Raw genomic sequence first — 17,251 nt, forward strand, 5'->3', positions numbered from 1 at the left:
AACCTTCCTCCATCACCAATTTCATGATGCTCACCACCGTGTGTGAGTAATTCCATCGTAGGCTTGCTGGACGGTGATGGGTTGGATGAGATTTATCATGTAATCGAGTTAGTTTTGTTTTATGTTCTGAGATTGATGTTGCCATGACTTTGCTATGCTTAATGATTGTCACTAGGGCCCGAGTGTCATGATTTTAGATCTGAACCTATTATGTTTTCATGAATATATGTGAGTTCTTGATCCTATCTTGCAAGTCTATATTCACCTATTATGTGTTATGATCCGTTAACCCCGAAGTGACAATAATCGGGATACTTACCGGTGATGACCGCAGTTTGTGGAGTTCATGTATTCACTAAGTGTTAATGCTTTGGTCCGGTACTCTATTAAAAGGAGGCCTTAATATCCCTTAGTTTCCAATAGGACCCCGCTGCCATGGGAGGGTAGGACAAAAGATGTCATGCAAGTTCTTTTCCATAAGCACGTATGACTATATTCGGAATACATGCCTACATTACATTGATGAATTGGAGCTAGTTATGTGTCACCCTATGTTATAACTATTGCACGAGGAATCGCATCCGACATAATTATCCATCACTGATCCAATGCCTACGAGCTTCTCACATATTGTTCTTCGCTTAGTTACTTTTCCGTTGCCACTGTTATAATTACTACAAAACTGCTACTGTTACTTTTGACACCGTTACCGTTACTTCCATACTACTTTGCTACTAAATACTTTGTTGCAGATATTAAGTTATCCAGGTGTGGTTGAATTGACAACTCAACTGCTAATACTTGAGAATATTCTTTGGCTCCCTTTGTGTCGAATCAATAAATTTGGGTTGAATACTCTACCCTCGAAAACTGTTGCGATCCCCTATACTTGTGGGTTATCACCGTGCGTTCGGTACTTGATCGGTTGGATCGCTAAGACGTTCGACTACATCAACCGCGTTACTAAATGCTTCCGCTTTCGGTCTACGAGGGTACGTGGACACACTCTCCCCGCTCGTTGCGATGCTTCTCCTAGATAGATCTTGCGTGATCGTAGGCAAATTTTTTGAAATACTACGTTCTCCAACAGATTGCACCCTCTGCCCTGGCGTCGTCCGCCCTCGTCCTCACCCCGAAGTAGATGACAGCCGCAATCCTGGAATTACTGCAGGCCGTGGCAGGCATCAGGGCCTTCCTCGTCGGGCCCTATGCGCCCCAGCCGCATCCCCAGCAGCCACCTCCGCCGCCGCCACACCAACAGCAGCTACCCCCGCCGCCGCCACCCTCGACCGCGACCACGGCGCCGGTCATCTCGTACCTGTATGGGATGCCCTACGACGGGACTGCGAAGACCTCGTTCCCATCAGCGTCGCCGCCGTCCCACTGCGTCCCCATCCAGCAGATCAAGTTCCCCTCGTCGCCATCACCGCTTCCGTCTTGGATCGCTACCCGCCACGTGTCGGCGGCGGTGAGGCTGCAAGCTGCTGCGCGCGGCCTCCTAGCGCGTCGGCGTGTGCGAAAGATGCGTGGTCTGCAGCTGTCGCTCCTCCAAATTGCCCTTCGCTGCGCAAAGGACCTTGATCTCGTCCGCTGCGTCGCGGATCTTGGGCATGCGGTTTCTCCCACGGGCGGCGGGCATGTTGTCTTCCCCGCGGGCAGCAACCTCAAAGTCTGTGACATCGGCGGTTGGGGGGCGCACCCCTCCTCGTCATTCTCCATCGCAAGCCCTCCACTCTTTCCTGTGCGGTGCAGACCAACAGCCGTCCGGCGGGGAGAAGGCAGGGTGTCACCGACAGGAGCGCACCGCGTAGCACCACTGCATTCTGCCGCCGGCCGCCGTGAGGGCGCCTCTGCTGGTCACTCTTGCGACCACTTCCAGGTGGCCATACACATGCACTCCTTTTGTCGAGGTGGTGTCCATGGGATCCAGGTCGTTGTACACGTGCACGTCCAACGTGCGGATGGTGTCCATTTTTTGTTAACGGGTCCAAAATAAAGCATCCCGGTCCATTTCAGGTTGAGAGTAATAAAACAAGCCGAGATGTAAAAGACTTGTTTTTAGGTGTTAGATTTGTGTTGCGTCGAGTCATGGTTATAAGTTGGTTAGGCTGCAGCTCGAGGACAAGCTGCATGTCCAGGTGGGGTGTAGTGTTAGAGTACGTAATGGGCCTAATGGGGCTGGGCTGGCGGTATAGCCTGTTAGTCTTAGGGTTAATTAGAGATAAGGGTCGCTTGCTTAGGGGTCAAGTAAGTCTTGCTTGAGAGTCAAGTAAACCTCTTTATATAAAGAGAGGAGATGTATCAATCTAATCAAGCAAGAATTAAGAAGGAAATCCCTTCCCTCTTGCCTGGCCGTGGGCAAAAAGGCCCCCGGCCGGCCCTCTCGCGCCCTCCTTCAAGCATCGCCATAACATAGCATTTTGTCACATCGGATGCAACGTTAGTTGTCGTTGCTTGCAAAATTGTCGCGACATTTTACGTAAATGTCGCCGATTGCAACATCTAGCCGTGCCGCTTGTAGCAAAACAACTACGCCGATGTCACTTGACTGAGATTTGTCTCAGACGATTGAGTTCTAGAAACACCTTTTCAATAATTAGATATATGTTTGAATCATTATTGTTGATACCAGTCAGTTGTGCTTTGGCCGTATTGGCCCTTATCATCTACTCCCTCCGTTTCAAAATAGATGACTCAACTTTATACTAACTTTATACTAAAGTTGGGTCATCTATTTTGGAACAGAGTAGCTGTTTGGCTGATTTGATTGATAATTTAATAAGGATGATAGTACACCAAATGCGGAGGCTGGGTTACACGCTCCTTTTCGTAAGGAAAATAGAAAGAAAAAACACTGTAGCATAACATGGAATTTGCTTCATAGCATGGGAATGCTTTTCCCCGTCATTTTACAAGCGTAAATGTCTCCCCGTCATTAAACTTACAAGCATAAATGCTGAATGCAGAGAGGCAATAACCGATGTTTTCAGTTCATTGTAGACTCTGTTGAACCTCAATTGAATAAATTCCAATACCTCAATGTCGATATGCTAGAAGATTATTTTCTTCAGCATCAAATGGAAAGACAACATGCATGATAGATCAGTTCAGCAAATGCACGGCAGTAAAAAGCACAAAAATCATCATATGTAATGACCGCATGCAAGAAGGCGAATGACTTCATGATACGCCAATGTGCAATTCTTGCCTTGATATCACATAGCATCCCATGGCAGTCCCTGGCTCCATGAAAAAATCTTCCTGGAAATGGCCTGCCTGCTTGCTGAGAATGTCGGGAGAGAGTTCGACGATGCTTAGCATCCCTTCAGCACAAAACCCATCTGCGCACACGAGGAACTCGTTCCCCATAATGAATGATCCAGAAACTCGAACACTCATCCCTTCTTCCCCATGTGCACGGCAGTAAACCTTCTCCATCACACGGCCAATCTTTTCGCAACGGCTGTTACCTTTTAGCATTTCCCTTATTCTTGACAAAGTATCGAATATGTCGCTCTTACCGACATGTGTTTCCCCTGAGAAACTAGAATAAAAATATCATGTCAATAAGTCTCCACAGTTCATGTACAATTAACAGGAAAGAAAGTTCAATTATAGTTCCGGAGCCAAGCATAATAAAGACATGCGATCCAAGCAGTGGAAACTAAGGTATTTTGCACAACTGGAAAATACAGTAAGGGATTTGTTACTACGAGAGAAACGTAGCCCAAGATATTCCTCTACCTGAAAGTAGAATCTTGTCCATAGAATGACTTCATGTGACGCCATTGGTCATCACCACCGTCAAAGATCAGGTAGTAATGTACAGCAAGCATCTGCGATAAACATAACAATGGCCGTAAGTCGTGTAGATGAGTAGAGTAGTTGACTTAACTAATGCTACCAAACTATATATCTCTGGCTAATGTATAGAGTAAACATGCACTCAGACATCTGCCTATGATTCAAGCAACAAGCAAGGAACTTACCTTTGAGTACTAATATACGGAAAAGAAATACCCTTCCTTCAAAACTAAGGGTATCAAAGGCAGATCACATATTCAATATCAAGTGAGTACATGGTTTGCCTGTAGTCAGGAAACAGCATTTCGGTATCAAAAGGTTATACTCTTAGATGAAGAGGCCTACATTCTTTTTTCAGAAAGTACTTGATCTTTTACTACACATACATCAATGAACATAAGGTTCACAACTTCAAAAAAGGGCAGCCCAGTGCATGTAGCTCCTGCTTGCGCAGGGTCCCAATATCAAAGTGAGTACATGGTTTGCCTGTAGTCAGGAAACAGCATTTCGGTATCAAAAGGTTATACTCTTAGATGAAGAGGCCTACATTCTTTTTTCAGAAAGTACTTTATCTTTTACTACATATAGATCAATGAATGTAAGGTTCACAACTTCAAAAAAAGGCAGCCCGGTGCATGTAGCTCTTGCTTGCGCAGGGTCTGGGGAAGGGTCCGACCACTTTGGGTCTATTGTACGCAGCCTTTCCCTACATTTCTGCAAGAGGCTGTTTCCAGGACTTGAACCCGTGACCTCATGGTCACAAGGCAGCAGCTTTGCCACTGCGCCAAGGCTCCTTTCGGGTTCCGATGTGCTCCAGCGCGGGAGCAGACCTGTGGCTATACCTGGCCATGGAAGCCCGGCCCGGCCCGACCCGGCCCAGCCCGACGCTGCTCCCGGGCCAGGCTCGGGCCTAGATTTTGAGCCCGATGGCCGGGCCGGGCCGGGCCCGGGCCCGTCGTTTTTGCACTTTTCTGAAGGTCGGGCCGGGCCGGCCCGGAGCCCGACGGGCTTTTACGTGTTTGGGCCGGGCTCAGGCCCAAAAAACAGGCCCGATGGCCGGGCCGGGCCAGGCCCGGGCCTGGGTTTTTTGCGTCGGGCTTGGCTAGGCCCAGCCCGGCCCGAGGTATGGCCAGGTATACCTGTGGCTCGTGCAGGAGCACACCTCCTTTTTTTTTTCTTCTCTCTTTTCCGGTTTGGATGTGCTCCATCGTGGAGAGCACACTTCTGCTGCCCGTGGGAGCAGTTTAAATGTGGTACTCACGCTGAGGTGAGGGTGGCCTATGGCTGCAGCTTATAAAGAGCCAAACACCTGCAGGGCCATCCTCTCCTGGCTTGTGACCGTTGGGAGGGATCTCAGTTCTGAAAATCCTTCCAGTCGATCAAGCATGAGATTCACTTGGGTGTCAGTTTCTCCATAGGCATGGCTGACGATGGATCCCAGCGGCATGGCGCTGCGGAGTTTCGGCGACGGGCGCGGCCGGATGGATACGTGCAGGATGGTGGCGCTGTCTGGCGCCGTGGTGGCGTCGATGGCAGGCCTGACAAGGTCGGTGTGTCAGTACCTGCTCTGGAGATTGACCAGTGGAAGACGGTGGCGGCGGCTTCTGAGAGTGCGCCGGACCGGTGTGTGACACAGTCCCAATATGTGGCTGGGCTGGGGCATCCGGCTTTAGATGTTAGGCTTTGTTGCGATGTCTGTTTGGTATTCGGCTCGGATATTCGGTTCATCAAGGGCATAGGAGTAGCGACAGGTGTTGCCAAGATGGTGGCTTCAGGCTTACTGATGTATTATTTTGTAAGGTCTTTGTGAATAATTAATATAGTGGCTGCATGCATCTCCCAGATGCATAGGCCGGGGGTGTATCCTCCTTTTCAAAAAAAAAATCAGTTTCTCCATAGGCGATGGAGAGGGTGCCCTCTTTTGGCTCGACCCCTGGCTCGGTAGGACCACGTTGCGTGCCGAATTCCCGGGCCATTTCGTGATTTGCTCGGATCCGGTGCTCTTGGTAGCCTCGGCAGCCCATAATGGGAATTGGGATATCCCGTTCCAACGAACATTCGGCCAAAGGAAACCTTAGCCTAGACCAAGTTGTGGACGGCTCTTCTGTCATCGCTGTTGAGGTCCCCTGGCGTCGTGTCTTGGCACATCACCTCCTCGGCGCTCTTCTCTGCCGGGTTGGCATACCGTGCCCTCTATTGTGCGCCAGACTCTTGTGTGGACCTCCCACTTGTGAAAACCTCCGCTGTCTATGAAGATCAAAATCTTTGTTTGGCAGCTGCTATGTAATCGCCTCCCATCGGGTGTGGAGGTGGCAAAGCGGCATGGGCCGGGTGATGGCCTTAGCCTTCTTTGCGTGGTTCCCAAATCCGGGACCCACATTTTCTTCTCTCGTCCCGCTGCCTCCTTATGGAACTTTGTCCGTGAGGCTCTAGGGCTTGAGTGGCAGGCGCCGGACCTGAGCGAGTTCCTGGAGGCTCAGACCAAACATACCGGTAGGAGGAGGCGCCCCTTCTGGTTAGTGTTTGCAGTGATTACCTGGACCCAATGGACTGTACGTGACAAGATGGTTATCAAGCGAGTCTTCTTGCAGTGTGCTTCTGACTCTGTTTAAAATTTTGGCCTTCTTGCAGCAGTGGTACCTGCTTTGTAGGCAGCGGACAGGGACCGGCTAGAATGGCATGATTGATGATCTTCTGGTGGCAGCCCGCCAACTCGCTTCGCGCCCTATCCGTTGATCTTTTAACTCTCCGGAGTCTTGTGTCGCCTTCTCTTTTTTGCTTTTGGGCTTATTTGAGCCCCAGCAGACCTTCTATTTACTTTCCTGCACTTTAACTACTTGTGTGGAAATGGTGGTTGCTTTATCTATAAAGCGGGGTGAAAGACTATTTCAAGAGTGGTTGGAGGTGAAGAGAGCAGCGGCGTAAGCGGCTATAGCTGAGGTGAGCGGCCACGTGAGCATGGCGGGCGCATTCATATTCAAGGGGAGAAACATTTAGGGCCGAGTATATTCAAGCGAAACAGTAAGTGACCTGGCAGTGGCAAAGTTCCTGTAAATTCGTCCCACTCCATGAATAGCAAAACCACAAAGCACGTTTTTCCCTGCTCCAATTTATTTTTCTGAGATATACTTGTGGCCATAGTTTAAAAAACTGAACCGAAGATCGAACCGGTGAGCCTGTTGGTTCAGGTTTTCGTCAGTTGGACCGCCGGTTCACCGGTTCATTCGTCGGGTTTTTACCATAAAATAATATACGTTTAGTAGACAATGGCCAAATAAAACAGTGTTAAACAATGGTCAAATAAAATTACTTCCCTATAATAGACAACAAAGTAGCACGACCGAGTTGGTTACTGGGCCATGAGCACGCAATGCCTACTACTCACACATCCTAGGATTGAATCCCGCTTCTCCCAAATTCTACATTAAACATTTTCCTGGTTTTTTCCGGTTCAAAGGCCTGGTTTATTCGTCGTTTTTTTTCCAGAAAACCGGCCGGCTTGACTGGTTTTCTCTGGTCCAATTGCAGAACCGTCTTATTAGCTTAAAAAACCGCCGACGCCGCCGGTTCCAGTTTTTTTCGGTCCGACCGCTGGCCCGGTCTGGTTTTTTAAACTATGCTTGTGGCAACCGAAATCCTCAACGAGGTCTAAAATTTTAACATGAATATTTTGAATCCCGGATAGCAAGAAACCAGATTAAAAAGATTGAAACAACTGCAGTAAGAGTCAGTTTATTTGCTGAATTGTTGGAATGTTCTATTGTCTAAGCATAGCTAACATCATTGTATGTGAACTTGGAGAACATCAGGTTCATTTTCCTGCCATATGGAAAGGCAGCAGAACAGGAAAAATATAAGCTAACGAAGGCTATTAGGAACTCACATGTGCTATCTGTGATAATCTTTCCGCTGGATCATGAACACTTTTGTTGTACTCTGCCAAGTCCACACCAGGTCCCTCGTATTTCTTGATGAAGGAATGAGACAAAAGCTACAAGATGTTTAGTATGTGATTCAAATAAGATTTTTTTAATTTCAGAGAGCAAAATAAACCCCATTTCGTCTTTGTTGCAAATAACCTATTTAAGTAGTTAGTTGACAATGAATAATTTGCAAAACAATTCAACATATGAGACCACTTTTTTGCAATTATCACCTCAGAATTGTGTGTGTGTGTGTGTGTGTGTGTGTGTGTGTGTGTGATTAATACACCTTAGACCGCTAATCTGTATCCATCAGACATTACTCTCAGATAGTGTCGCAAAACCCTATACTGCATCATAAAGTTTATCACTCCCCGCAATAAATAAATAAATAAATAAAGATTATCACAAGATTTACGCAGTCGGAAACCCTCCTACCGTTTCTTTTGAAAAACATTAATTGTACTAGACGTCACTTTACCTGATCACATGTTGGTCTTGCATCAGCATCTTTCTGCAAGCAAGCATCGATGAACGAGCAAAACTCTTCTGAATGCATATGTTGCGGTGGTGTTGGCGATGGATCTTCCAATATCTGCAAGACTGCAACACAGTAAGGTGGGAAAGGAGGATTGCATTATACATCAATAATATAATACTCACAAGAGGAACTACCGAACTAGTATTGCATTATTGTCAGACCATTCATGTTGGAAAGCAGAAATGAAATAGAAGTTCTAAATCCAGTAGAAATTCGGAAACAGATGTAGAACGCCTATGAAAAACAAGCCAAATTCCGAAAACAGCTTTACTCAACAATATACCAACAGATACACATAAATGAGATCATGATATTTTCCATAAATAAGATGATCACGAAAGGCAGTAGAAAATTATACAAATGAACACTGCTTGACCACCAACCACCTCACCTGCAGCATGAGGTCGGCCTCGCCCCCATTTACATCATATGGGTATCTTCCAGTTGCACACTCCAATGCTGTTAGTCCAAGGCTCCAGATATCAGCAGCATATGAGTAATTTTCGTTCCGAATTCTCTCAGGAGACATATATGTGACACTGCCCAGGAAGGTAGCACACTGGAAGACAATTACTACACATATATACTGCTTATTCAATCTAGATACTCAGATGTCCACTTAATACTATTTTAGAACAGCTTGCTGTTGCTAAGAGAAGTTTCGGTCACCAAGAAATAGCATACCATGGTAACTGAATCATGCAATCCAGAAGATACACCAAAGTCTGTAATTTTCGTATCACCCTTTAGATTTAGCAGCAAATTTGCTGGCTTTATATCTCTGTGAACTAAACGCCTCACTTCATGCAAGTAGCGCAGAGCCTAATAAATTAACACAGACCAACTAGTCATTTAAAGTTCACAGGCCTGATTTGAATAGAGCTAACATCAGAACTTATGGAGGCAAGAGACACGTACTAGCAACACTTTCTGTAGCATATGTGAAAGAACTGGTTCTGTTATGAATTTCTTGACCCTGATAATATCTGCTAATGAACCACCATCCATATACTCAAGAGCAAAGTATATTTCTCCAGAGTCCGGGGTATAAAAAACTCCTTGGAATTCAACTAAACCTGGATAACAAGATGCTGCTGATAACGTTCTAATCTCATTAAGAATTTGTTGTCTCTTTTCCTGTAATATATACCAGAGAATACGTTATAATAAATATAAAGAGAAGAAGCTTGGTCCAAACAAAGTCTATAGTACTTGCTGCATTTCCGGTTCTACTTGCTGCAGCTTGGTTCAAACAATTTCCAACTAATACTGGAGTACTATGCGCAAAAAAAAAAAAAAAAAAACTAATACTGGAGTACTATAGGCATTAAATGGAGAACAAGCGATGAATTTGACACTTGTAGTTAGTTCCATATGAAAGTTAATTAAAAGAAAAAGGAAAAAAAAGGGGGGGTATCCATAGATTTTGTTTCATGTAAGGGGAACATAGAGATGTCAGCTTATGGTATATGGACTATAAAAAGTTTTGCACTCACCTTGTCAAAAATGTTGATTTTCTTGAGTGCCAAAACTCGATGGACTGGTACATAAATAGCTCTATGGACAACGCTGCTTGCACCGTTACCAACAGAATCAAAAATATGCATATCATGACAACAACATCGATATGCCTTATCTGTAGCATAGTCCCCATCTGGTCTGGTTGTTCGTTTATGGAAGCCAAGCTTACTGATGTTATATTCATCAGAGGACCTACTCAATAAATTGACAGTTCCACCATCCAAAACCTTTACAAAAGTAAGATTAAAATATGAGCATCATATGTATTTTTATAGCAGGCTTAAGAAAAAAACATACTATGAGCAACATAAGCAAGGAATTTTGTTGGTTGAACAGAATGAAGATAAACATAGATCTCAGCGAACTGACCAAACGGCTGAAACGAAGAGAGTGGTTACCTCGCAGTCGTCAGAGCTGGAGTCGTCGGACGTCCCGTCGGCGGCGGGGGGCGGCACAACATTGCCATCGGCGTCGAAGAAGATGGGCTGCAGCCTCCGCTTCAGCTCCTCCAGTCCAGCCATTACAGCCAAACAAGGCTAAGCCTAAGAGGAGAAGGGTGAGGGAGAGGGCGCAGAGAAAACAGAGTGAGGCTTTGATTTCGCTTCCGTTTGCCACGACGGGAAGGGACGCACATGCTTTCCTCCGTCGCCAGTGCAATAGTCCCAGATTTGAGAGATGGCCTGAGGCGGCGCAGGTAGGTCGGCAAGTCGTGAATCCAGCGACAAGGAAGTGCCGGCGCCTCCTCTTGTCTTGTCTCATTTGCTGTCTTCCCGATAACAAGGGATGGAGATGGAGGCCACTCCCGCTATACGACGACCTGTGGTCAATTAGTCTAGGGAAACGATGCGTTCCACTTCCACCCCAGCGCCCGTGACCAAAAGGATGGTAAAAATTAAGATTTAATTCAAATACAGTACTACAGAAAGAGCTAGGGTAATTTGCCACAAATGCCCGTGCGTTGTAACGGGAGAAGAATGGTTCATATGAATCTGTCGGATCAAGTACCATGTCGTCGGATGAGTGTCGCTGGTGTTAAAAAAACATGGATCATTTGATGATGATATGAGTTATGATTTCAAGTAAATTGATCTATCTGAACAACTAACTTTTGATTGTTAATTCATTCTTTAGATTAATTGTTCATTCTTGAAATTTAAAAATGAAACAGGAAAAAGCAGCAATATGAATAATAATTGTAGCAAGGCTGTAGTACACCCCGTCCTCCGCGTCCCTCTCTGAGGCGACTCGGGGGAACCCTAGTTCCCTCTGCCGTCGGCCCTCCTCCTCCCTCCCTCCCCCCTCGCCGTCGCCGAGGGACACAGCCGGGCAAAGCCCGGGCAGTGCCGGCGGCGGCTGGGCCTCTCCCTGGCGCGTCTCTCTCTCTCTCCCCTGGCGGCGGCACGAGTTCTTCCGGCGGCGGCTTGGCGGCGTGGCGCGGCGGAGCTCTGGCTATGACTCGGTCCTACGGCGGGGTGGAGGGCAGGGCACCGTCCAGTGGTGCTGCCTCCGCGGCGGCTGCGGCTTGGGGCCCTTGACCCCGATCCGATCTGGATCTGGTGGTGCTTGGGTCTGGGCCATGGCGGCTGGCGAGGCGTGGTGTTCGTCGGGGCTTGTCGGCCTCTATGCACCATGGGGGTGCCGGCGGCGACGCGTGCCCGGCGTGGTGACGCTGGTAGAGGTGGTGGTCATCTTCTTCGTCAGAGATGGCCGGCCAGAGGCTTGGTGATCGGATCTCGAGATCCATCATCTAGTTCCGGCTGCGAGTAGGGAAGACATGGTTGCCGGTGAAAACCGAGCGGACGGCAGGCGATGGCGGTGTTCTCGCCGTTACCTTGATGGAGGCATCGTCGTGTAACTACTGTCGACCCACTCGTGTTGCTCCGGGGGAAACCCTAGGATCTGGTGTTCCAGATCGGACAATGGCGGCACTGCGGTGTCGTTTCTCTCTTGGGAGCATCGTTTGTGGAGCAGCGCTAGAAGTCAGAGGCAGGAAGTGGAGCGGTTTCGTCTTCCACGGAGCTTCGGTGGAGATGTCAAGTCATGTCTGACCGCCAGGTGCTACGCTTTGTCATGCCTGGTCGGCAGGTGCTACGCACGACAGATCTTCCAAGGACTTCAAGCCGTGTCGGCTGATGGTACTTGGCAGCATGGCGCCGAGGTGTATGAGTGGCGACCGCGACGTGCTCAGCTGTTTGCGCGCAGGGAGGATGTGCCGTTGGGCGCCGTGGTGGCGTCGACGATAGCTAGACCGAGTAAGGTTGATGCACCAGCACAGTTCTGAAGATGGAGCGGTGGCAGTTGGCGGTGGCGACCTCTGAGAGCACGCCGGACGAGTGTGTGCCCCAGACCCGGCAAGTGGCTAGGTTGGGGTCTCAGGTCTTAGATGTTAGGCTTGACTGCGAGGTCTGTGGTATTAGGCCCGGACTATCAGCATCCCTTTATCAACAGATGTTGCTTAGACGGTGGCTTCAGACTTACTGTTGTATCTCTTTGTAAGGACTTGTATGAATAATTAATAAAGTGGTTGCATGCATTGTCCAGATGCAGAGGCCGGAGGTCTTCCTCCATTTCTAAAAAAGCAAGCAAACTAACCTCAAAACAATCGAGAGGAGTAATAGTTGCAGCAAGCATGATCTGTTCATTTTTTTCAATTTTTTTTAGCTCACCTCAAAACAATAGAGATGTAGTATATATCCATATGCGCATGCGTATTTTTGCATATATTTTGTAAACTTACTTAAAGGTTTGTTTTCCACTTGTGCATAATTTTTACCTCTAATGTTATTTGTATTGCCTTGACGGTTGATAAATAGATCGGAAATTTTCTCGCAAAAGAAAAACTTGTGCATAATTTTGGCTTCATGTTGAGAGTCAAAAATGCTTACTCAACATGAAAGATGAACCGTGTATAAATTGCCTCCACACTATTCGTAGAAACATGTGCCAACAAACTTACAACGGGTGATTCTAGCTCTTTGTAGTGAAACACAACCATAAAATTCATAAATGTAACTATTCCAACATAGCAGTTCAATGGTATATTCGCACATGTGCACTCTCAGGCTGTGAAGATGTTATACATTGAAGATACTAAATTGTAATCCAACCTATCAGTTCCGCTGATCTCCTTGTAACATACATGCATCTTCCTTGTATCAAAGTGCCTCTAATTCCCTTTTTTTTCGATGGAAAGTTACAGGTTTTCCAGTTAACCTTTATAGCTTTAGCGCTCAAGGGCCGCGTCTTAATCGGCTGGGTCTTGGGACTTGATTTCCTAAGACATTGTGTCTCTCGTGGACTCCACCATGGCAATTTGCCAACATCCGTTATTTCTTTTTTTTGATATACATCCGCTATCTCATCTCCTAGATGGTAGTCATCCAGCAGCTAGCTTCTGGAATGTGCAAATTTGACACGTATATTAACTGGTATATGTTGGATGTAAGGGGTCGAGGTGGGACTATTTCTTAAAAGGGCGAAACATTTTTTAAACACAAACTTGTTGTTGCTCAACTGGCCGCAGCCTTACACCCTGAACAGGACCGTGGGAGTTTGATCCCTCGTACTTGCAAGTATTTTTGCGTTGGGTCGGGACGATGGGAGTTCGATCCCTCGTGCTTGCACTTCTCTTTGCGTTGGGACGGCTAAGATAAGATGGGCCACGACGCACGCAATCGCTGAAAATTCTGATGAAAAATAACCTCGGTGGATGGACGAAAATTATGAAGACACTGACGGATATTAGTACTACCTCGGGTATAGAATTTTTTTGGGCAAAGTGGACGGACGACTACGGACGAAATTACGGTGGTAAGAAGCAATAGCCCCTTTATTAGTAGGTATAGATATAGATATAGATTTGTCAAGGAGACCCCCTTGTCTCCATATATGTTCTTGATCTCTGGACAATCAAATACTCCATCCGTTTCAAAATAAATGACTCAACAAAGAATTTTGAGACGGAGGAAGTATGATTTAGTAAGACGAAGGAAAATGAAGAAACTGTCGATGTGAGACCCATAGGCGCCGCTAACTTCCTTGGAGGTGTCATTGTTTTTGTTGTCTGCACCCTCCTCGTCGAGACCACGGGGGAACCCCTAGTCCAGGTCCTCCTGTACGCATGATGGCGGCGCAACTAGCGTCGCGGCCCTTCTTGAAGGCGTCCTCTTTGGGGTCAATATGGTTGTTGTGTGGCCGTTGCTTGCTGAAGGAATGTTGGTGGTGGCGGTGCGTCTGGTTGGGGTCGATGGTGGTCTGTGTGGCTGTTGCCCTGCTTCCTATGTGTTCATCTTTGGTGGTGTTCGTTTCGGCCATGTTGTTGTGCATGTTCAAGTACCTCCCTTGGTGGCCATTGTGGTGTGGTGAGCCTAGTGCTCTTGGTGTCGTTCCAGTTCATCTTTGCTCTTCGATGACGCAAGATGCCTCCCCAACTTGCTAACCATTCCGGATTCTCATGGCGAAGCTTCCAATCAAGGTTCGTGTTGTCACTCGTTGGTTGTGGTTGCTCCTGAGTTGTGTCGTGAGGTTCGGTTTGCACGCGGGTGCGGTGCGTTAGGTTGTTTGCTTAGTCTCGGTATTGGGACCCCTCCACGACACCCCACATATACTTGTGCCTCCTTTGGTGTTAGTCCTTCAGTCTGCTAGTTAGGTCGGGCCTTGTCTTGGGCATCATTTTTCCTCATCTTTTGTAACTTTGTTACTGTACGGTTTTTGGCCCGGTTTTCCTCATAAACGGGGTCAATTTGTTTAGGTTTTTGATCCGGTTTCCCTTATAAACTGAATCTGCCAAAGCTTAAGAGGTGACTCTTAGCTTTGGCAGCTTTTGAGCAATATATTCAGGTGGGGGGGGGTCCCCTCCCCCGGTGACCATTAAAAAAAAGAGGTGTGTGTGTAGCCACAAAACTAGTTATGTATTCGACGGTGTAAAAGTTTCTAAAAATACTGAAACAACACACATATAATATAACATGATCCAACAGAGCGATTGAAAAAATACAACTTTATGTGTCCTCGAGAACATTCAAACTCTCAATTCATTCTCAAAGGGGATTCGAATACTAGATACTTCCATGGTGTAGCCAATGGCAGACATCGAAAGAAACTTATTCATTCTCTTAGTCAAGAGGAGGGTATGATTGAAGGTCATGAGAAACTTAAATCTTACATTCTAACTATTATGAAAATTTGTTTAGGGCTCCAGAAGAGGGTAACTTCTCGATGGATGAGTCCCTAACAGACGATATTCCCCAGGTTTCTATTGAGGAAAATAACCTTCTAATAGCTCCCTACTCTGAGCTATTAGAAGGTAAAGAAGGCGATTTTTCTAATGGAACACAACAAGGCCCCGGGTCCGGACGGTTTTCCAGTTGAGTTCTATCAGAACTTCTAGGAGGTTATAAAACCGGACCTTCTAGACTTGTTTGGCCACCTCCATGCTGGAGAACTAGAATTGTTTCGCCTAAACTTCGGTGAGATAATTTTATTACCTAAAGTTAATGAAGCCGTAAGGATACAACAATATAGACCTATCTGCCTCCTTAATGTTAGTTTTAAAATTTTCACGAAAGTTGCAATGATTAGGCTAAACTGAGTGGCTGACCATGTGGTTCGCCCCTCCCAGACTGCGTTCATGCAGGGTAGAAACATCCTAGATGGTGTTGTAATCCTTCATGAAACAGTCCACGAACTGCATCAAAAAAAGTTGAATGGGGTAATACTCAAAATTGACTTCGAAAAGGCATATGATAAAGTCAAGTGGTCTTTTCTCCAACAGACTCTTAGAATGAAAGGCTTCTCTGTAGAGTGGCGCGCTCTGATCCATAGCTTCGTTTCTGGAGGGAGTGTGGCCATTAAATTCAACGATGACATTGGACACTACTTCCAAATGAAGAAAAGATTGAGACAAGGTGACTCATTATCGCCCATGCTATTTAATATAGTGGCTGATATGTTAGCTGTCATGATTGAGCGAGCAAAGGTTGATGGCCAAATTGATGGGGTAGCTAATCACCACGTAGATGGTGGTCTTTCTATCCTTCAATATGCCAGCGATACGATTCTCTTCAAGGATCATGACCTTGATAAAGCGAGAAATCTGAAATTAATTTTGTCAGCTTTCGAGCATCTGTCTGGTCTTAAGATAAACTTCCATAAGAGTGAGTTGTATTGTTTCGGCGAGGCCCAAGACGAGGCTCACTTGTATGCTGATTTGTTTGGTTGTGGGCTAGGCCAGTTTTCGATCAACTACTTGGGGATACCAATACACTATCGGCGTCTCACAAATGCTGAATGGAAACACATCGAGGAAAGGCTACAAAAAAGGTTAAGCAATTGGAAAGGTAAATTGTTATCTCTGGGTGGAAGATTGGTCCTCATAAACTCAGTGCTAAGTAATATGGTACTGTATATGATTTCCTTCTTCCAATTGCCTAAAGGAGTTTTACATCGATTGGATTATTTTCGATCAAGATTCTTTTGGCAAGGAGATAGAGAAACGAAGGAATATCGACTGGCCAAATGGAATGTCGTTTGCCGTCCCAAAGACCAAGGAGGGTTGGGTATTCATGACGTTGAGGTTAAAAATACGGCCCTACTTGGCAAATGGTTGTTTAAGCTACTTACGGAAGATGATGTATGGCAAACTGTAAGTGCATCTAGTGCCACCCCTAGTTGGTTTTGGAGTATTGACGACAAACTTGGTTGAGGGACTAATGTGTTTGTGAGAATTGCGGGATAACACAGGTAGTAGTCCCTTATTGATTCGGTTTACCTACCAGAGATGACCCCTAAAAATGTGTGAAGACATTGAAGACAATGGTGGTTCATGAAGACATTCACGATGAAGATTATGACATGTGAAGACATTCACTTGAAGACTATGGAGTGCGAAGACATAGTTGTTTCGTAGCTTCCCTTTCTTCTTTATTGAGTCATAGGAACCACCGTACTGTTAAGTGGGGTCCAAGTGAACAAAGTCAAAGTGACTGATGTGATGCTCAACCAAAAATCCCATGTCTTTGAGCGAAGACAATGAGAGCAAATCTTATCCAGAGCTGGATGAGTCAGCTTTGCTTGTAGCCCAAGTCAAGCTGCTGCGTGTGTTTGAAATCCGACCATTGGACACGTGTCGGTTCCTTAGTGACCCAGGGTCATTTCGGACATATCAGGTCGGGTTACCTCCTGGCTATAATCCTCCAGCTGGTTAGGCATCGCATTCTGAGCATCCAAGAGCCATTGTGGATCGCCGGTGAACGAAGTCTGTGAAGGTTTGGAAGTCTACCTTGAAGACTTACCAGAGTGATTGGGCGAAGACTGGGTGTCCTTAGCTCAAGGGGAATAAGGTGAAGACACGGTCTTCTGAGTTCAATCTCAGCCTCCCTAACCAGACGTACAGTCGTCACAGCAACTGGAACTGGTCTACCAAATCTCTGTCTTCACCAAGCAACTGGTTCTGTCCCCAACT

General features: G+C 46.4%; 1 protein-coding gene across 3 annotated transcripts; it reads right to left on the minus strand.

The window, feature by feature from the left end:
* Positions 1 to 2,855: 2,855 nt before the first annotated feature.
* LOC123120094 (mitogen-activated protein kinase kinase 3) lies at positions 2,856 to 10,616 on the minus strand. Of its 3 annotated transcripts, XM_044540105.1 has the most exons (10): positions 10,422 to 10,616; positions 10,188 to 10,331; positions 9,765 to 10,016; positions 9,187 to 9,405; positions 8,953 to 9,090; positions 8,660 to 8,827; positions 8,209 to 8,322; positions 7,688 to 7,795; positions 3,745 to 3,836; positions 2,856 to 3,544 (listed from the first exon to the last, which is right to left on the minus strand). In XM_044540105.1, the coding sequence occupies exons 2-10, from the start codon at positions 10,308 to 10,310 to the stop codon at positions 3,181 to 3,183; spliced, it is 1,578 nt and encodes a 525-aa protein (XP_044396040.1). In that variant the 5' UTR covers positions 10,311 to 10,331; positions 10,422 to 10,616; the 3' UTR covers positions 2,856 to 3,180. The 3 variants fall into 3 exon arrangements, with proteins under 3 accessions (XP_044396040.1, XP_044396039.1, XP_044396041.1); XM_044540104.1 differs by having other exon boundaries at positions 10,188 to 10,585; XM_044540106.1 differs by having other exon boundaries at positions 7,688 to 7,771; positions 10,188 to 10,584.
* Positions 10,617 to 17,251: the final 6,635 nt, after the last annotated feature.

Source organism: Triticum aestivum, chromosome 5D (assembly GCF_018294505.1).
Source record: "Triticum aestivum cultivar Chinese Spring chromosome 5D, IWGSC CS RefSeq v2.1, whole genome shotgun sequence".
Taxonomy (NCBI): domain Eukaryota; kingdom Viridiplantae; phylum Streptophyta; class Magnoliopsida; order Poales; family Poaceae; genus Triticum; species Triticum aestivum.

Excerpts from the sequence above, each read along its gene's own strand:
- LOC123120094 (XM_044540105.1), bottom strand. The coding sequence starts at position 10,310 with ATGGCTGGACTGGAGGAGCTGAAGCGGAGGCTGCAGCCCATCTTCTTC. Across the intron at positions 9,406-9,764 it reads AAATCAACATTTTTGACAAG|GAAAAGAGACAACAAATTCT; the intron begins GTGAGTGCAAAA and ends TATATATTACAG. Across the intron at positions 3,837-7,687 it reads GATTATCACAGATAGCACAT|ATGCTTGCTGTACATTACTA; the intron begins GTGAGTTCCTAA and ends TGTTTATCGCAG.